At 43.1% G+C, this 18,473-nt stretch overlaps 1 protein-coding gene across 4 annotated transcripts in view; it reads left to right on the top strand.

The window, feature by feature from the left end:
- The window catches only part of TRPA1 (transient receptor potential cation channel subfamily A member 1), a 321,861-nt gene that overhangs the window by 249,841 nt on the left and 53,547 nt on the right, over window positions 1-18,473 (top strand). For all 4 annotated transcript variants that reach the window (XM_073631793.1, XM_073631794.1, XM_073631792.1 and 1 more), the window contains 5 exons: window positions 5,551-5,641; window positions 6,984-7,043; window positions 7,141-7,239; window positions 10,760-10,830; window positions 12,218-12,383. In XM_073631793.1, coding sequence (XP_073487894.1) covers window positions 5,551-5,641; window positions 6,984-7,043; window positions 7,141-7,239; window positions 10,760-10,830; window positions 12,218-12,383 — 487 coding nt within the window. The remainder of the gene's footprint in view (window positions 1-5,550; window positions 5,642-6,983; window positions 7,044-7,140; window positions 7,240-10,759; window positions 10,831-12,217; window positions 12,384-18,473) is intronic.

Genomic DNA, 18,473 nt, shown 5'->3' with positions numbered 1-18,473 from the left:
ATGAAGCGGAGGGACCCCCGAAGCCGGAGGAAGATCCCCCCCCGGAGCTGTTTAATAAAATATTTTAAAAACCTGTGTGGTGTGTTTTATTACTTACACTTTTTTCCTAGGTAAATGGGTAGGGGTACCATGTACCCCATACTCATTTACATAGGGTGGGGGGCCGGGATCTGGGGGCCCCCTTATTAAAGGGGGCTCCCAGATTCCGATAAGCCCCCGCCCGCAGACCCCGACAACCAACGGCCAGGGTTGTCGGGAAGAGGCCCTTGTCCTCATCAACATGGGGACAAGGTGCTTTGGGGGGGGGGGGCGCAGGGCGCCCCCCTCCCCCAAAGCACCCACCCCCCATGTTGAGGGCATGCGGCCTGGTACGGTTCAGGAGGGGGGGGGGCGCTCGCTCGTCCCCACCCCCTTTCCTGACCGGCCAGGCTGCGTGCTCGGATCGGGGTCTGGTATGGATTTTAGGGGGACCCCACGCCGTTTTTTCGGCGTAGCGGGGTTCCCCTTTATAATCCATACCAGACCTAAGGGCCTGGTATGCCCCGCGCTCGCCGCAATAGGAAGATTTGTTTTTCCTATTGCAGCGAGCGCGAGATGCAATACCATCCCCTCGTGTCGCATCTGGTCTGTCGGACCAGCACACACACGAGCGGGCTTTCCGTCGGACCAGCACACACACGAGCGGACTTTCCGCCCGAAACTGAGTCCGACGGAAAGATTTCAAACATGTTTAAAATCTAGGTCCGGCGGGCTTTTGGGAAGAAGTCCGCCGGAAAAGTCCGCCGCCGCCCACACACGGGCGGATTGTCCGGCACACTCTGGTCCGCCGGACCAAGTATGCCGGAAAGTCCGACCGTGTGTACGCGGCATTAGGCTTAGATTTTAGGGGTGACTGTTTTAGAACAAAATTAGGTATTAGGGAGACTGTAGAAAAAAAAATAATACTGTTGCAGATTTGAAGTTCAGGTACCTAGAGATGCTTGGAAATTGCTGCAGCAGCTTAAAAAAGCCTTTGGATACAGCAGATTCTTGGCCAGTTCTTAGGGCATGTCCTAATGCATGAGAAGCCCTGGGCACTGCCCATGGGTTCCAGGTCCATGGGGTCCCATGATAATCTTGCATTACATCATACCTGCCAACTATTCTGGATATGCATTGTCCCATGCAGCGTCCTAGAATCTGGGCTGCAGGTACAACAGCAGCATGCCAGTGGGCTAAATCTACAATCGGAATGACATCTCCCCCACTACTTTCCTCCTATAGTTTCTGGTGCCCTTCCAGCGCTATGCAGGGGTTAAGGAAGAACGCCTGAGGCTTAACATTTTACCTGCTGCTGCTTGTGTGGGTGGGATGTGTACTGTTCTGATCACATGAGATGAATAGAAGAGGAGGGCCAGCAGGGATAAGAGAAGTACACATCCTGCCCACACAAGCAGCAGTAGTAGTAAGATGCTCCACTGCAGGGATTCTCTCATGTGATATTAAAGTCTTGTTTTTTTTGTTTACAAATAACAAACATGTTATACTTACCTGCTCTATCCAGTGGTTTTGCACAGAGCAATTAATATGTCATTCTAGATTATAGATTTAGCCCAGTGACAGCCTACCAGAACAGGTATTGTAAGATCTGTGACAGCAGCTTCACTGCTCTGCTTGAGGGGACTATATCTGTATTATACGTTACTGCCCCCTATAGTGTGCCCTCCTTACTGTGTCCTCTTACCTCCTTGTACTGTAACTGCCTGCCTCCCCGTACTATGTCCTCTTACCCCCAATACTGTGTCCTCCTGACCCCTGTACTGTACACTGCTTCCCCCTCTTTCCACCCTTGTACTGTGCACTCCTGCCCCCTCCTGCCCCCCCCCCCCATACTGTGCTCTCCTGCCCCCGGTGTACTGTGGCCTACTGTCCCTCCTGTATCATGATTTTCTACCCTCCTTTACTGTGCCCTCCTGCCCACCCATACCCCCTGTCTTGCCTGTACTGTATTCTCTTGCTCCCTCTGTACTGTGCTCTCCCATCCCCCCCACCTGTACTGTGCCTTGCTACCCCTCTGTATCCTTCTGCCCCCCCTCCCAACCTTTGTGTTGATTAGTCCTTGATTGATGGCATGTTTTCCAATTGCCTAAAATCAATTTGGCAGGGGAGGAAGGGAGGCGGACTTAAAGCTGAACATCCCCTTTTTGGTGGAGTTGCACTTTAAGAAGCAGGGTAAGGGTTAAGTGCTATCATTAAAACAGAGTAGCATGGACAACAATAAAATCGTTGTTTTTTGTATCTTTCTGACAGAAGCAGCAAAGGCCTGACAGAGGCTCTAACTCTTATCCGCTTAATCTAAAATGAAATTAAACGTTTTGGAAGGAGTTGAGCTTTAAATAAAAAGTTAAGGCTAATACAAACTATTCTAAAAAATGTTTCCTGCCTACTACCTATCTTGCATACTCTTTATAAAAAAGATCCTTAACTATTTCTAATCTGCTTCAGTCCAGTCACGTGATCCTTCAGCTGTCGCCCTCCTGTGTCAGTCAGTGGCTGCTGCAGGGGAGAGAGCACAGACAATGGCTGGTCCATGGGAGCCTATGGATGATGTTATGGCTTTATTGGATTCACAGCTGTTGTCAAGCATTCCCTTACACAAGGGAGCTGGAACTGCAAAATCACATGAATTAAGAATAGTTAGCATTAGACTTTATTACCAGTTTAAGTGTTAAGGGCTCATGGTTAGGTCGCATGTAGGGATGAGCCTAATGTTCGAGTCAAACGTAAGTTTGACTCGAACATCGGGTGTTCACCGTTTGCCAAATTTAGAACATTATGGGGAGTTCGCAGTGAGATCGCAGTGCATTGACAGCTGCTGATTGGCCAAAGCATGCACCTGACCTGCATGCTTTGGCCAATAACAGCACGCTCTGCTGGGACAGCCACGATTGGCCAAAGGCATGGTGCCTTTGGCCAATCATGGCTCAGGGGGCTGAGTCCACGCCCCACACTATATTAGGCTGCTTACTTAGACGTACATAGTTTTATGAATGAGAGCCGCAAAATGACATTTGTAAAGGAAAAAATGTCATTTAAAACTGCTTGCGGCTGTAATATATTGCCGGCAATATAGATAAAAATCATTGGTATGGATTTTAAGGGAAACCCCATGCCAAAATGTAAAAAAAAAAAAATGGCGTGGGAGCCCCCAAAATCCATATCAGACCCTTACCCGAACACACAACCTGGCAGGCCGCAGGAAAGGGGGGACGAGAGAGCGCCCCCCCAAAACACCTTGTCCACACATTGATGGGAACAAGGGTCTCTTCCCCACAACCCTTGCCCAGTGGTTGTGGGGGTCTGCGGGCGGGGGGCTTATCGGAATCTGGAAGTCTCTTTAACAAGGGTACCCCCAGATCCTGCCCTCCTATGTGAATGGGTATCGGGTATATTGTACACCTACACATTCACCAAAAAAAGTATCAAAAAAGTAAAAATGACAGTAGACAGTTTGGGACAAGTCCTTTATTAAAAAAAAAAAGTCCCACGATGTCCACCCATCTTCAATCACAATGCAGACGAACCGAGAAAAAAAAAACGGAAAAACTCCGCCTCGATGAGAGGCGTCCCCGCAACTGCAGCCTTTTTGCTTTGACAGCAATTACATAGCTGAGGGCGGGGCCACCCGACGTAATTACGCTATTATATAGCCGAGGGCGGGGCCACCTGATGTAAACGGGTGACCCCGCCCCCTTTATGCGCCTATTTATGCGCTACTTTACAGGCAGACTAAGGGGACCCCCCAGACACGATATTTAAAGGAATATTTCATTTTTATTGTTTCACTTTAAGCATTATTAAAATCATTGCTCCTGAAAAACCATCAGTTTTTAATACTTTTTTTTGCATTGATACATGTCCCTTGGGGCAGGACCCAGGTCCCCACTTTTTTGGCAATAACATGCATATAAGCCTTTAAAATGAGCACTTTTGATTTTTCATGTTCGTGTTCCATAGACTTTACAGTGTTCGCGTGTTCGAACAAATTTTTTGCCTGTTCACAAGTTCTGGTGCGGGGGGGGTGCTCAGCTCATCCCTAGTCACATGTAACATTTAAAGGTACAAAAGTGTTAGGGCGTGTGTAGCACTAACTCCCTGTGGAGCTGCTGATTTATTGCGGGCTGTTTCCGTCACCTTTTTACCTGTGGTTTCACCAACACCGGGTCTAGGATCCTCGTTAAGCTCGTTATCAGATAATATAGGCAACAGTCACTTTAGTAATTTTCCAATGCTTTAATGGAAGATAAGTAGAAGAAGTAGCAGGAAAGAGGTAGGAGAAGAGTTGCAGGGAAGTTCAAATACCTTTTCTTGATGTAGCATGAAGGAATTTAAATCTCAAGGGTGAATATATCCTCCGTTCAGGATTTAATCTTTGCCCGCCCGGATAGGTCTGTCTCACTAACCTAGCAGCTGGAACGTAGCACGAACAAAAAAAAAGTCTCTGCCACAGACTTGAGTGAAATAAAACTGTATGATCCTCTGCCACAGGATGTAGTAGTTTTCGATGAACAGCAAACACAGTACCAGAACCTTTAAGCTGACCCGGCACTACTTGTGCAGTAGAGTAGTTTAAGATACATCCTCCAATCGAGTCACCAGGCCCTTCTTAAGATCAGCCTTGCATGGTCTCTTCTAAGATGGGTCCTCCCCTGGATCTTCCCGATTGTCCGGCTTCTTCCCACAGGACAGACAGCACAGGACCATCCCAGCGATAGCAGGCCCCAGACAGGCTTGTGGGCCTACCCGCACGGCTGCCGCAAAGCAACCCTCCAGACCGGAGGGCTGCGAGGTAGAACTCACTAACACATGCCTCTAGGCCAGGAGGGCCACAAGGTAAAGCTCCCAGAAACATGGCATCTGTCCCATAAATACTCTCTCCCAGAATGCAACCCGGAGGACCACCTCCGCCGAGTTGTCTACGGGAGAGAAGAGCACTCAAATACTTCAGCTTGTTGCTTTCCAACACCGACCCATGGTGACAAGGACACCCACAGGCAGAATGCGGAACTGCACGCAATACAGGCAAACTGGAACAGAGGCCAATCTAACAGTGAATTGAATCTGAACTATGTACAGCACAGACGACCCACTAAATTTACATACAAGCGGTAGATTGAAAAATCTACCAGCGCTACACGTGCTTTTGTGTAGGAGATACAGTATACTAGCTCTTTGTTGCTGGAGCTTTGTGTCAAAAACTGTCAGTGCTAGACTCTCAGCACCAAGAATAAATGTACTGAACTTTGGTGATTGAAGGGGACCAGAATATTAAGAAGTGAGATCCCCAACACCCTGTGACATTTCACCAGAAGGTGTACCAGTAAGGGGTCTGAAGGGCTCTATATGCAAAGAGTAATTTAAGAAACCTTTAAAAATGTAATATATTAGTTAGAATTTAATTGCTCCTATCACTGAGTTCACTAAACTAAACTGAAGTCTATAATATGCAATACTATATTATCTTTCATTTTCCTCTTATGAAGATCTCTACTTTCATTAATTATATTACAGGTGGGAGGAGGCACTTGTAACATTTTCAGAAACTTCTAACTACAAGTGCCCTATACTTGAAATGGTTTATCACCTCCCAGAAAGCTTTAAAGTAAGTATTGTTTGTATTTTAATCTTGGAAAACTTTATACAAATTGTTTGGCAGTGGCAATAATCTCTCTGTAGAAGTCTGAACGCCCCCTGGTGAGCTATACCTATAGCTTTACAATTCAGCAACGCTTGCGCTCCCTGCTGATTGGAAAGCTCTTTCTATGACTTACCAGGAGGCACGCCGGACCTCTGCAGGGAGACAACTGCTTCCACCTAGTGAGAAGGGGTCCTTCTCTATAGCATACTGGCAAGAACAAGCTTTTCTGCTAAATCCGGGTATACACTAACAGTTTTTTTTTTTTTCGTGCAACCCAGCAGGTTGCACGAAAAAAAAAACCTGACAGCTCCAGTCAGAGCCGCTGTACTAACTATGCAAGGTTAGTTCAGCGAACCCCCCCGCTGAGCTGTTGTGTTCTGACAGGGGGGCGGCCCCAACCAGAACACTCTGATCTACGTTCTCTGCCATTGGCTGATCCAGCATGCACGTCCGACAGAAGCCAGACAAACAGCTGACTTCTGTTGGACAGACCAACATACACATGGGCCAAATGTCAGACTTTTTTTTTTTTTAACCTGCAGTTGTCTCCCGACATTAGGCCCGTGTGTACCCACCCGGCTTTAGGCTGTGGCTGCTTTCTAAAAGAAACCAAACTATAAGACTTTATAATTAATTTTATTTATTGCACCTGTTGGATATTAAGCTATTTTCACAAGCATAGTGCAATGCATATGTGGAAGGACAGATGTTTGTATTGTGTTAGACATTACAGACAAATGCAAGTTTATAACCTCTGAAGTGCTGCTTGGGTTAGGGTTCAAATGCAGTTGAGGCTCAGCCTCTGACTAGAAGGATACTCCTGACCCAATGTATACAACGTTTCTGTGAGAAATATCACAGCTCTAGGCTGATGGCTTTAATGGTCTATAGAATTACTGTATTAAAATGATCCTGCATAGTTTTGGAAAAAGTATGAAATAATATCTGTATATATTATTGAAGTACTGTATATATCCTTCCATCCTATGGAAATCCCTACCTCAGTCTGTCTAACTATTTCCTACTCTGTCCACTTGTAGACGATCCCTGAAAACCTTTATCTTCAGAGATGCCACCTAACAACTGTACTTTTTTTTTTCTCAGCTCATCCCCCCACAACTATTACCTTTTTTTACTTGTCCCTCTCTCCTAGATTGTAAGCTCTAATGAGTAGGGCCCTCTGGTTCCTATTGTATTGTAACTGTACTGTCTGCCCTCATGTTGTAAAGTGCTGCGCAAACTGTTGGCATTATATAAACCCAATATAATAATAATAATGGAATCTATTCATTTGTTTACCTTTCAGTTTCTCTTAGACAGATGTATGACTGAATCACCTGGGGACAAGAAGAGTCCAAATTTCTTTGTAAGTTACATGATACTGTATGTACTGTATAAGACACCAATCCATATCCCTTGATAGTTATAATAATATTGAAATGTGATGATTTATTTTTCATTAGATTGAATACAACTTTCGATATCTACAATGTCCCCTGCACTTCAAGAAGGCAAGCGAAAGGACAAAAGGCATTGTATATGAGCCTCTGACCACATTAAATGTAAGATATGTTGATGCATTATAATAGCAAATTACATATATTTACATCACAGGGTCTGAGCATGATATCCGGATGTATAAAATTGCTAGGAAAAGAGTGCTCAGTACAGGAGAGAGGGCTAGACACCAATCAGATGTACACCAAACAGCCATCATTTTATGATCAGTGACAGGTTAAGCAGATAACATTGATTATCTTATTACAATGGCATCTGAAAGTTGGTGGGATATATTAGGTAACAAGTAAACATGCTGCCCCTGAAGTAAACGTGTTGAAAACAGAGAAAATAGACACTGCAGTTTGTTGTGTATAGGACTGCACAGCCACAGACTGGTCAGGGTGCCAATGCTGACCCCTGTCTACAACCAAAATTGCCTACAATGGGCACACGAGAATCAGAACTGGACCACAGAGCAATATAAGAAGGTCACCTGGTCTGACGAATCATGTTTTCTTTTACATTAGGTGGATGGCCGGGTGCATGTGTGTCGCTAACCTGGGGAAGGTATGGCACCAGGAGGCACTATGGGAAGAAGGCAAGCTAACAGAGAAAGTGTGATGCTTTTGGCAATGTTCTGCTGGTAAATTTTGGGTCCTGCTGTTTATGTGGATGTTACTTAACACCATCTACATAAACATTGTTGCTAACCAAGTACACCCCATCCAGGGAAATGGTATTCCCTAATGGCAGTGGCCTCTTTCAGCAGGATAATAAGCCCTGCAAAAATGGTTCAAGAATGGTTTGAGGAACATATCAAGAAGTTTGAGGTGTTGACTTGGCATCCAAATTCTTCAGATCTCAATCCAATCCGGTTGAAAAGGAGGGGAGGACTTGGATATAGAAATATACCAAGAGAGAGTAACTCAATGGAGGCCCCACCTCACAACTTACAGGACTTAAAGAATCTGCTACTGATGGTTTGGTTCCAGATACCACAGCATACCTTCAGAGGTCTAGTGGAGTCCATGCCTCAATGGGTCAGGGCTGTTTTGACAACAAAAGGGGAACCAACTCAATATTAGGTGGGTGGTGATAATGTTATGGCTGATTGGTGTATAATCCAAGTATTATGAGTGCTTCACGAACTGTCTCTATTCCTTTAATATATTAAGTCCATTAAATGTAGTAAGACTTCATTTCTTAGATAAATTGAAATCATGCAATGGGAGTTTATTATCTGATATGCACACATCCTCTTACGAAAAACTGTCTTAAGGGAAATGTGCAAGCTGCAATTCCAGACCTCCTCTAGTGCTAGTTTCCCAGCTTCTATCCTGATTCTTTAATTTCAGTACCTTATAAGATGTAAGTAATGGCAGCCTCTTTATTTCTCCTATTACAGGATTACATTAATGCATTGTTTCCATGTAAAAACCATCTTTGCAATAAAAGTATACTAATAAAAAAGCTGAAAGCTCTCAGCAAGTGAATACCATCATAATTCTAGAATAAAACTGTTAAAGCACAAATAGAATAGGTTGCTATTGGTAAAAGCATTATACTACTACTCGACATTCATACAGAGTTATAATATACGGTATATCATCCTTTAAAGTGACACTAAACTAACATTATTTTATAAAATAAATATATTTAATATGTTTAAATATAAGTAGAATGTCTAGTCTCTCTCTCTCTCTCTTCCTTTGTTTCATATCTCAAATACAAGCTTTTTTCTGCTATTCTCTCAGACTTTCTGTTCTAGGGTGGCTGGGTTTGTTCTCCATGCCCTCTTTATGTATGTGAACATAGCCATCCTTTCTGGCTCACCTTTGAGATGTAGTACACATCTACCTACAGATTTATTCAGCTCTATGGAAATTGTAGTACACAAAGGGCAAAGAGATAGGGAGCATGCACAGGGACAAAAAATAAGCCTGAAAACAATGGTAGGAGACTTGTTAGACAAACAACAACAAAAAAAAACATGGTATACTTGATATTTTAGAAATAATTGAAGCACATAGGTTGAGTTTAATGTGACTTTAAATACAAACATTTGTGGAAGAAAGCATGATAGAGTGATAGTGATCTATGGTTAACACTAGCTTTTGCATAAGGTAACTTAATTATTAGAGGTCTAGTGGATTTTTAGGGTTAAAACTGCATGTAAATGGATAAAAGAGATGAAAATAAACATGGATTCGCTGAAAACAAACCATGATCATATCTTACAAGAGACCTGCAGGTCAATACACAGAATTAATTAATAAAGAAGCAGCATGTCTGCATTTGCATTAGGTGCTTTTCTATCTAGATGTAATGTTCAGTATCTATTCCTGGCCTACAATAATCTCCAAAGTCTTCCTGTTGCCCATATATGTGGCACCATGAATGCTATTAGCCATTACAAGATGTGCAATCTGATCCAACGATGGACACAGAATCAATACAGGTACTGGAAACCGATGTATATGTTCACAGCAGTTCCTTCTATAGACACACAATATATGAGCAAGCAGGGGATTTTTGCATGGGAGGGTCTTTGAACATAACTTTCTGCAATGCATTTTTGAATGTTAGTACCCATTAAAAACAACTGTATATGCAGTTAGTGATATTGTGAAACTTGTAGATATGTTTATGTACCTACCGATCAATTACTGTACTTTTATGATTTAGTTACTTATGCAATTATTTATCTTTCATTAGTTGCATTGATTTATTCGTTCACATGATTCTTTATGTTCTAATCTGTGTACAGTGCTGTACAGTTGTAGTTAGTTTAGATCGAAATATAATATTTTTCAGAATTTTTCTTCAACTTCTATAGTGTGTATTCTATAGTGTTAAACACATATTTCAGTTGAACACAGCACTAACCTTAGACCTTAGCCTTCACATCTGAAGTGGCTACCCAGATAGCAAGGATAACTTGTCACAAATTTGTGGCAGTGTTGAATTGTAAGTCTGTTAACCTGCTGCACATTTTCACTGGCAAGTTGTACACTTGCAGAGCACTTGAAGCACAAGTTCTAGTTGGCACATTTCCAAATTGTAGCAAATTTGCATGGCAAGTCTCTAGCAAGAGCAAAGTTGCAGTGGTGAGTCTACAGCAAGAGCTCTGCAAGTCCACAGCATGAAAATTCAGCCACAGTGACCCCTGTGGTGGGATGACTATTGCACAACATAACTGAACCAGAACTTGCAGAGTTTTTGCAAATACATTTTATCTGGAGTCATGCAATGCAGACTTGCTGCAATTGTGCAACAAACTTGTGAAGCCTGGCAAGTCTAGCAGTAGCTTAGCAAGTCATTTTTAAACTTGCAGCACTATTGCTTGCTATCTGGGTATGTGGACACCAGTCTCTAAAATAATGAATCAAAGTGAACCTGTCATTTGTCTTCAGAGCTGGAAAGTTGATATCTACAAGGGTACTCAGCAATTGGGGTTTCTGGGAACATCTACATAATGGACCACTGTTAGTTACTCTAATCTTTATATAAATAAAAGCATTATCTAAATGACAAAACCCCATCTATTTTTCCACTTGTCATGCAGTTTTTTATTTTTCACAGGCCATGGTGCAACACAACCGTGTCGAACTCCTTTCCCACCCAGTTTGTAAAGAATATTTAACTATGAAATGGTACGTATAATACAGGTACATTAATCGTTTTTTGATGAAACCAAAATATAGAAAAGATGGAGCAAATGGTGCAAAGAAAACAGAGTACAATCATCAGAACAGGGACTTGCAGAACTTGCAGCAACACATCCTCAGGTCAGGAGGGCCCCGAGGTAAAAGAAGAGAAAAGCACATGGCTCTGCTCAATAAATATCCCCTTCCCAGAATGCACAGCAGCCAGGAACCTCCTACTGGGCTGTTCTGGAAAAGAATATTCATTACATAGCTCAACCTAGTTGTAATTCTCATACTGGCCTGTGGTACCAGTGACACCCACTGGCAACAGTGAGAAATGCACAACTCAGTTAAGAGCAGAACCAAATAAACTATACAATCAAATCTGAGCTGTAAACAGCTCAGCCAAAAAATACATTTACACTATAGCCCCAATTTTAGGAACAGGGGGCTACACTTGCATGTTCTGATGCAAAGTTTACTTTAAAGTATATCTAAAGTCAAACTTTTTTATCTTTGAAGAGCTGGGGATGTTTTAAAGTCTTTGCCAGGTTTGTTTTTTTTCTTTGTCCCTTTAAGTAGATTTTACTTTGCGTTCTATATCTAAAGCTGGCCATACATGGATCTAAATTTGTCTGGTTCAGCAGGAACCGGCTGAATTTTGATCCATGCAATCTTTTGATCGATTTTCCATGAATGGGCTTGTTGGAAAATCTCCACTCATTCAGTGCATGCAGCCAAAAGGCTGCAGTGCAGATCAGTGTGTTCAGGCTGTGGGAGAATACAAAGACACAGTGGGAAGGATTTCCCTATCCATCTCAAATGTGTGGATGGGGAAACCAGCTCAGTTTTTTTCATTCAGCTGGCTGGAGTAATGTATGTGTTTGCAATAAATTCTTTTTGTAGTTTAACTCTTTAGTGTGTGTAGAAGTCTTTGTGTTTTTTATTTTTTGTTTGTTGGTGGAGTAATGTATAGCCAGCTTTAGTCACAAAAAGAAATGAGAAAAAATCTTTCTAAAATGAGGGGAAATCCACTTCTCACTTAAACAGATGTCCCCATGGAAGATTTCCCCTCACCTATTGTTTTTGTGAAAACTGTAAAAATGTTGCCTGCAGCATCACTTTCTGTTCTAATGACAATTGTCCACAGGACAAACAGAGATTGTGAATACTGCCAGCGGGGACACAGACAACAGTAGAAACCTGAAAAGGTTTAGTTACCTGATTGTCTCATACAGTGTGTTTGCAAATCATCACTTGAAATTTGCAAGCTCAGGAGGGATACTATTTATTTTGCCCCCACTGGATTCTATTAGCACAGGCTTAGCAGTTCTAGTCAATTTGTATTATAACTTAGCTCATTTTTTTTTTTTTTTACTTTTTTGTGTTTTAGGAGATCTTATGGATTTAAGGCACATCTAATTAACCTTTCAATCTACTCACTGGGACTTATTCCCCTCACTCTGCTGATAATGAGTGCTATGGTACCTGGGAACCCTTCAAATAATTCAACTTTAAATTCAACTTCAAATTCAGATCCTGAACCATTACAACTCAAGGTATTTTATGGCTTCAAACCAACAATGTAAATATAATGAGATGCTTAGCTAGGGTCTTACACTATATAGTTTATAACACCTGCATTGGATTTGAATTCTTTTCAAATATAAATTACTTTTCTCTACATAGCAATTCTCATGTTATGGAAGGTAACCTAACACCAGACATTAAAGTTGAAATGACTTTATAATAGGAATAACAAAATATTTTCTTTCTTGAAATTTATATAAAGAAAATACATGGAAGCCCCCTGCCTGGCCTGCCAGACTGCATGCTTGGATAAGGGTCTGTATGGACTTTGGCGAGGGCCCTGTGCTGTTATTTTATTTTGGCATGGGGTTCCCCTTAAAATCCAGACCAGACCCGAAGGGCCTGGTATTGATTGGAGGGGAACCCCGTGCTGTTTGATTCATCAACTGATGAGTCATCAGTTGTTAAGGATGCGACGGCTGGCTTCCCGGCCCGTTCCTTAACAACCAACTATTCTTCCTACAGAATTTGAATCGGTCGATCATTTTTTTACCGATCCAAATTTGAATTGTTCCAAAAATTTGAATACAAAATGAAATCAAATAAATTTCAAATATATTTGTTACTATTTCATTCAGGTATTCTGATACAACCGAATCTCAGAATAACCAGAAATTTGTCAGAGTTTGTTTTCAAACTAAAATGAATTGCACACATGGATGTATGTATGTATGTATGGATAAAAGAAAGTACTGAACGTACTGAACCGTTAAAATGCTTAGATGTAATAGGTCAATTTTTTTTTTTTTTTTTTAGGTTTTCTTTATTTTTGCTTGATGGCCAGTAAGCTTTCTTGCAAAATGTAGCAGTTAGAAGGATGGGACAAATCATTTACCACTGACAGGGGTTCTTACAATGATAAGCTTTTATTTATAAGACCCCTTTCACACTGAGCCATTTTTCAGGCACTTTAGCACTAAAAATAGCACCTGTAAAGGGCCTGAAAAAAGCCTCAGCTGCAATCCCAGTGTGAAAGCCTGAGTGCTTTCACACTGGGGCGCTGCGCTGGCAGGGCGTCACAAAAAGTCCTGCCAGCAGCTTCTTTGCAGCGGTGGAGGAGCAGTGAATACACCGCTTCTGCTCATTGAAATCAATAGGGCAGCGCTGCCATACCGCTGGCAAAACGCCGCTGCAGCAGCATTTTGCGGGTGGATTTAACCTTTTTTCGCCCTCTAGTGGGGGGTTAAAAGCGCCCTGCTAGCGGCCGAATAGCGCAGCTAAAACTACGCTAAAAATAGCGCTGCTTTACCGCTGACACCCTGGGGAGGCTCAGTGTGAAAGGGGTCTTAATGTAAAACCTTTCATAAAAGAAAAAAAAAACTGTTGCTGTACCTGCAGTGTGAGCTGGAGTTTGTCTTCAATTTGTTAGTGTATCTGAATGTGCTCCTTCATTCAGAGTGGGGGGCTGTCTAATACAGGAGGTGTGTTACTGGCCAGATGGCCAGGTGAAAACAGAGGGGAAAAAAGCCCCTCAAAAAGGAAACTAATGCAGCTAGCACATAAGCATATGTATTGAGCATTCCAGATGGGATATCTCGGTGGGACCTCCATTTGTGAATGAATGAATGAATGAAATATTTATAGAGCGCTGCAAATGCGAACTAAATCACCTCAAGGCGCTAATGCGTTGGTGTTGTCAGCTTCTAGGAGAGGAAGGTCTTGAGTTTTTTCCTGAAAACCAGATGGTTTTCTTTCATGCGGATGTGGAGCGGAAGTGCGTTCCATAGTCGAGGTCCTTGGACTGTGAACCTTCGTTCTCCCTTTGCTTTGTAGCGGTATTTGGGAATGAGAAGGAGGTTTTGGTTAGATGATCGGAGATTGCGATTGGGTGTGTAGTGCTTTATTTTCTCTCGAAGGTATTGAGGCGCGTTTCCTTGTATGCATTTGTGGGTGAGGCAGAGGGTCTTGAATGTGATCCGATTCTTTACGGTTAGCCAGTGTAGGCTCCTCAGGGATGGGGAGATTGACTCCCAGGGTTTTTTTTCCTGTTAACAGTCTTTCCGCCGCGTTTTGGATGAGTTGTAAGCGCGCAAGCTGATATTGGGGTAATCCTATATAGAGCAAGTTAGCGTAATCGAGTCGGGAATTGATGATTGTTCCAACTACTGCTGCTTTGTCCTCCTCTGGGATGAAGGGGATAAGTCTACGTAACAGGCGAAGGAGATGGTGGGATCCACTGACAACCGATCCTATTTGTGCATCCATTGTCATTTCTGAGTCAAAGATAACTCCGAGACTCTTAACTTTGGTGCTTGGAGAGATGGTCTGTCCTAAGATGGTGGGAGGTGTCCACAGAGTCTTGTTTTTGGCATTTTGGTTAGCGTGTAGGAGAAGAAGTTCTGTTTTTGAACTGTTGAGTTTGAGGGAGGTAATGGTCATCCAGTCATCTATCATAGTGAGGCATTTTTCTAGTTGTTGATGGTGGTCTTTTTGTCCGGTGATGCGAAGGTACAGTTGGGTGTCATCAGCGTATGAGTGGAAGGAGAGGTCCGATTTTCTGATGATTTTGAGGAGTGGGCGGATGTAGATGTTGAATAGGACCGGTGATAAGGGTGAACCCTGCAGGACTCCACAGGAGATTGTGTGGGTTTCAGAGGTGAATGCTCCTAGTTTCACTATCTGAGAGCAATTCTCTAAGAAGGATGCAAACCATTTTAGACCAGGGTCTGTGACTCCTGCTACCTCTGTGAGGCGGGTGAGTAGAGTGTTGTGGTCCACTGTGTCAAATGCTGCACTGAGGTCTAGTAGTACCAGGAGACATGATTCTCCGTCATCTGCTGCTTCGAGGGCACCATCCCATATTTTGAGAAGTGCTGTTTCTGTGCCATGCCCTGAGCGAAAGCCTGATTGCAGAGGATCCAGGAGTTGGTGTGTGTCCAAGTGGCGCTGTAGCTGTTGTACTACCGCTTTCTCCATGATCTTGGAGATGGTGTTGAGGCTTGTTATTGGTCTTCGGCAGTTCGGGTCCTTAGGGTCGAGATTGGGTTTCTTTAGTAGGGGTTTGATGATACCTTGCTTGAGGGTGGTTGGCACAATCCCCTCTTTGAATGACTGATTTATGAGGTGTGTTATCGTAGGGGCCAGAATGTCGGAACACTCTTTCAGGAGTTTAGTGGGAATTATGTCATTTGAAGATGTGCTGTCTCGAAGACTTCTCATAATGTTTCTAGTCGTGTCAGTTGAGATTGGTGTTAAAGAGAGATCTGGTGGTTTTATGATGTTCGTGTCGACATCCTCTTCTTGCTTTGGGTGAGTTGTTTTTTTCAGGTAGGGTTCATTGATTGGGCGACTATTTTGAAGAGTTCCCGCGGTCGGTTTAAAGCAGTTGAGATGGTGTTTGAAAAATGTTCTTTTTTGGCTTGGAAGATTGCTTTGTGGTATTTCACAGTGAGTATTTTGTATTTTGTATGGTTTTCCTTGGTAGGATTTCTTCTCCATGCCCTTTCAGCTTTTCTACGTTCTTGTTTCAGTAGTGTGAGGGGGTTTGTAGTGGTACCCCTGCTAATTGACTTCATACCCCACTGGCTACCCCGACTCTCCAGATCCTCTAGCACCTCAGGTTCCATGTTGTAATAAGAAGTGTTACCAAGAAGTGTTAGTGAGAGTTGTTCCTTTCAGAAAAACACTCCACCCCACCTGCTATAGGAATAGACAACGTCTCACACCATTTGTACTTTAACCACACAATAAGTTTACTGGAAACTGGTTTAGAATATAAAATACAATAATGATTCTGATACGCAAGGTTAAAACAATAATAATCGAGGTGCATGTAAGTATTCAGACTCAAAGATCACATGAGTAATGCATGCGAGCATGTCTCGAAGTGGGACTGATGCTCAGGGTGGTAAAACCTTGACACTGGGCACTTTCCCACTCCCGATGCAGCCACGCAAACACACTCCTAATCTGCAGCACACTATCCAGTATTATATATCAGGGCAATACAGTACATATACTTAAGGGCTCCCCCTAAGTTGCACTGCAGTCCTCAGAGTGTGTGTAAGAGAAGTAATAAGTGCTTTATAGTGAATGGTAAAGTCTTTGATCTTCTTTCTTCAGCTAGCTTTATTATACTGCAGTATTTGTAATCCAGTGAGTGGACAAATGTTAAAATAAGATAAGGGTGGTAGATGAACTGTGAACTTGGTTGTGTGAAACACGTGCAAACTGCTTCTTCTATGAAAGGTGCAACTGGACACTCTATATTATGTAGAAGGCAAACTTTGAGGCCTGGTTGTACACAGTCTATAACAGTGAGACCGCTCTGTAGAACTATAAGTCTCAGCAACCCTCTGAACTAGTCTGCAAAGTGGCAAAGTAAGATATAAATCTTAGGCAACAGCCTTCTCACCACACAGGGCCCAGACAATTGTGCTGCTTCCGTGATCTCAGTCCCGCTCCAAGCTGGCTCCGCCACACTGAACCTCTCCGCCAGATGACTGTATTGCTGGACTCCTTCCGGTATCCTGGATTCTTCGATCCGATCACACGCTGATCCAACACACTGTGTTCGAGACCTCTCCAGTGGCTTCAACTTTGCTCCACGCCAAACAGGCCGCGGCTCTTCCGATCACACCCACACGGGTCCCTGTAGGCAGGTCTCACGTCCTGTGAAGAAGAGAGCGAAACATGGCCGCCCTGTCTCTTTTATTTCCCTACCCAGCATGCAGTTCTTTCACTTGGCGTTGTGGAAAGGTAATTGAGCATTGTGGGTAGGTAGTTCCTTAACTGGTAATTTTAACTGGTGACTTCCTTATTTAATACATTTCCCACAATGCTTTGAAGCATGGCCTTTATAAATCACATAAAAGTCTTAATAATAATTGTACAAAAAGGACAACAGGTGGAGCTAAACCATATACATTCACATTGTTATATAGAAATTAACAAGCATAGCTACACACTCCCCCCACTTAAATTCTTTGGTCCCTAAAGACAAAAACTCAGACTGTCTCTCACTGGAGAAAACAAACTATTAGTCTAATCCCACTCCAAACTCGACAGATATCTACACACCACTGGATTTTCTCTAATCAATTGATACATATCATCAGTAAGTTTACAGTTAATATTTGAAAAGACCAGGGCAATTGCCGTGTCCCACCCATCGGTGCCAGAGGTTAGAGCAGAGTCGCCCCTTACCCAATTAACAGTGGGGGCTGTAGCTTCAGGAGCAGATCTATGAATAGTATGAATCTGCTCTTCAGAACTCTCTCCCAACGTGTCATATGTAAGTCTCTTAGGTGGTTGCACGTTCCTCCTTAACCGCATGGTTGAGTACATCCCAGCAGGCTGATCTGAATCCTTGACTGCATCATTGGCTTCATTTTGATCATTTGAGTCAATGAAAGAGTCTTGAGTTATAGTCACTGGAACCTGTTTCGACTCTTTATGTTCAGACACTGACAATACCTCAACGGAGAAATCCATCAGATCCTGAGTCTTATCTTCAGGAACAGTGATTACATCCCTCACCGCTTCCACACCTTTGCTTGGTAATGTTTCCTGAAATTCCCGCTCAAGAGACCTGTGGACCGCCCTTTCCTTCTCTATGGTCTGTTGAGACTTCACCTTGACCGATTCTCCCGCCTGTGGTGGCAAAGCTTTAAAAGTCTCCATTTCTCTGATTCTTTCCCTGATTCTTTTCAGAGGACTGTCTATGGAACCTCCTTTTTCTGCCCAAAACCAAGCAGGCACTGACACCATATCATCTTCTTCATCCCTCCTTCTGGTCTGCAAGAATGACGGCACTGAACTAGGGGCTTGAGAACACACATACTCTTCCCCAAATTCATCGTCTTCTAGATCCGCCTCCTTTTCCCTTGCCAAAGGCACTGAGCTAAGGGTTTGGGAATGCCCATAATCCTCTTTGAACTCGTCATCCTCTTCAACTTCAGCTGGTATTTCTCTCTGTGAGTGTGTACAAGGTGGAGTTGACTTTTGAGGGGTTAGCAGGGGAACTGGCGGGACCCTCACTGCATCTGACAATGGTAGCAAATGATTCCGGTGCCACATTTTCCTTGGTCCCGTCTCCCCTTCAGGTCTGATTTGATAAA

Source organism: Aquarana catesbeiana, linkage group LG05 (genome assembly GCF_042186555.1).
Source record: "Aquarana catesbeiana isolate 2022-GZ linkage group LG05, ASM4218655v1, whole genome shotgun sequence".
Taxonomy (NCBI): Eukaryota; Metazoa; Chordata; class Amphibia; order Anura; family Ranidae; genus Aquarana; species Aquarana catesbeiana.
This window is presented reverse-complemented; position numbering and strand designations above follow the sequence as displayed.